At 45.9% G+C, this 2,696-nt stretch overlaps 1 protein-coding gene across 1 annotated transcript; it reads left to right on the top strand.

Annotated features, from left to right (window-relative positions):
* Positions 1 to 999: 999 nt before the first annotated feature.
* PHALS_01092 (uncharacterized protein) lies at positions 1,000 to 2,223 on the top strand (the record flags this gene model as incomplete). Its single annotated transcript, XM_024730890.1, has 3 exons — positions 1,000 to 1,497; positions 1,545 to 1,901; positions 1,993 to 2,223. The coding sequence occupies 3 exons, from the start codon at positions 1,000 to 1,002 to the stop codon at positions 2,221 to 2,223; spliced, it is 1,086 nt and encodes a 361-aa protein (XP_024581123.1).
* Positions 2,224 to 2,696: the final 473 nt, after the last annotated feature.

Consider the following 2,696-nt stretch of genomic DNA (forward strand, 5'->3'; position numbering starts at 1 on the left):
TCCGAAACGACACAGACGACGATGAAAGGACGATCAGGGTCTGGCAGCGCCAGCATTGGTGCATGCAGGAGGCTGTCTTTTACCCCGTCAAATGTTCCGTGTTCCAACACCATTCCGCATTCTTTTTATGGAGATTGAATAATGGTCGGGCCATTTCTGCGTAGTTTACACGTACTTGTGCAAGTAGTTGGCGAGACCAAGCCACTTACGCAAGTCCTTCTGGTTCTTTGGAGCCGGCCAGTTTTCAATGGCCTTGACCTTAGCGGGGTCCGCTCGAAGACCACGCTTCCCAATGAAGCACCCTAAAAAGGGAATATTTTCTGTGCCAAAGATGCCCCGTACCGTATTCTTGTTTGGGTGTAGTCACACCATGCCCATCTGGTGTGATACACATCTGTTACAGGGTATGTGTAATGAATTCTCAGTTTGCCTTCTCCCGTACACGTGCACAAGAAAAGGCCACCCTTGTCTATCTTCGCATCTCCGCTTCGAAAACCTTCGCGGCGCCGACTTCGCTTGACCTCTCGGTTCGAACGCTACCCAGCTCTAGTCTCGCGGTTTTTACTGTATAACGTCTACTGTGCACTCTGTGCCTTCACTCACTGCTTTTACCCCAACAAGGTTTACGCACCTTTTTCTGGAATATTACCCCCGTTTCCTGATATCTAGTGCATATTGCATTCTGATTGAGAGGATTTAAGAACCACCGTTCAAGGGGTTTACGGGCTTAATTTCCTAGTTAAAGGACTGCAGCCGCAATACGCCGTGTATTAAAATACACTTTGCGTTGCGTGGCTCACAGTTAAAACTCTCGAGATTTTGTGTGGTAAAATCCCTCAAAGTTTTCGTTTGCACTTTAACTGCAGTCAGTCACCGCGTCAACTTTAAAGGAGTTTAGGGCCTAAAAGCTTTAACTAACTCTCCATAGTAAAGCGAAAAGAAAAGTTACATACTACATTTACATATAAAAGAGAGAAAAAATATGTATATATACAAAAGATGCCTATTGCACCAAAACTACCGCGAGCTTATTACCCTCGCCAAGTTCCAACGGACTCATTCTTTACCGCCAGTGAAGCTGAATTAGCTTCACTAAACTTCGATGCGCTACGAAGCAATGCGCTTAAGCTAGCTCCTACGCCAGCCGCATCGACTGAATTACACCGTATGTGGATCCCATGCCCTACAGTAATTCGAAAGAAACATCTGGCGGATTTGTTGGACGAGCTGGCAACTGACTCACAACCCCAAGTATGGAAGGATGCACGTCAAACCCGGCTTCTGCAGGATTTTTTTACTATCCCTAATGCTGGTGTTCGCTTTACTTGTGCGTCTTATGACATGGCTTCGAAATTGAGTCAAGTGTCATTGACTGCTTCTCGCTCAACAATCCGAATAGCACGTTTTTCTAAATATGGCTCACGTTACTATGTGGATTTGGTTCGAGTTCCCGACGAATATCAGATCAAGCCATATTCGACTGGTTTTAATCTTGTGGTGCACCTCCCACATGCATTTTACCAACTTACATGCGAGGATCCAAGGATTTGCCGGCCGCTCCTTTACACTCGTCTCTACGTCAGTCGCTTCAGGCGTCCCAGCTTGCAATGAAAGGACAACAGTCTGATACTGATGACGCAATGTCAACATCGGACGACCCCCCCATATATGTTGATAGTGATGATGACTCCCTGCAAGACCAAGTTGGTCTTAGGGATAATTCTGGTCCAATGGATGAAACAATTATTGCACCAGTTCCAACCTACTCCGCCCCAGTATGGGCGAAAGCGGCTAGAAATCGTCGAGCCTTATCCGCTATTGACAACCCGAACTCTGTGGACATTGTTTCCATGGAATACGAGGTTAAAGATTTGGACTGCCCGACTCAAGCCAAAAAGGTTGTGAGGCCTGATTATTATAGCCCATTGTGGCTTGATGATTTGGATCCTGATACACCGCAATGGCATTTCGATATTGAAATCCATCTTTCAGAAAATGATGCTGTTTGTTTGGAGAGCACCCCCACCATACAAAGGTGACTCGACCTACACTGCTATGGTTACCCCATTGACCATTAACTACGAAGTTGAGTCTATGACTCGGGGTGAACTTTTTGACTATGTGGACTCCTTTCTTGGGAAATTCGAAAGTCGACCCCCTCTGGACCAGCTAGCCACTATTGAGGCTATCCCAGGACTTATGCTGGGCGCTATAGCAACTTAAGCTAAAGTTGACACTCTTGCACTTAACAGAGTAGTGTGCCGATTATTGGCCTTACTACCAATTCTGTCCAAGGCAAATTTAAAGTACCAAAAATGCGTACAACTTCTTCACGCTACTGGGCGTGCTGACAACATGCTCCGCCGTCTACTTAGACATGGAAACCCAGTAGCGTCGAATGCAGTTGAAGCCTTATTGGCCTTATTTGCTTGGGACGCAGTTATCCATATCATGGCCCCAACGGTGTACCATGACCCAGTCAAGATAATGGTTTTAACTGACGAGAACCCCACGTATTTCTCCAAATTAACCATTTCCCTCTTATCGGACCATACACTGTGGTTTCTCGGTTTTAGCACGTTTGCTAAAGTTCTGATGCAATACAAGTCCGTTCCAACCTTTTTGAAAACTCTGGTTGAAAAGGTTCAAGATCTCAAGCCATCCCCTACTGGAGAAATAACTCCTAGACTTCACTT

Source organism: Plasmopara halstedii (genome assembly GCF_900000015.1).
Source record: "Plasmopara halstedii genome assembly, contig: Scaffold_1343, whole genome shotgun sequence".
NCBI lineage: Eukaryota > Oomycota > Peronosporomycetes > Peronosporales > Peronosporaceae > Plasmopara > Plasmopara halstedii.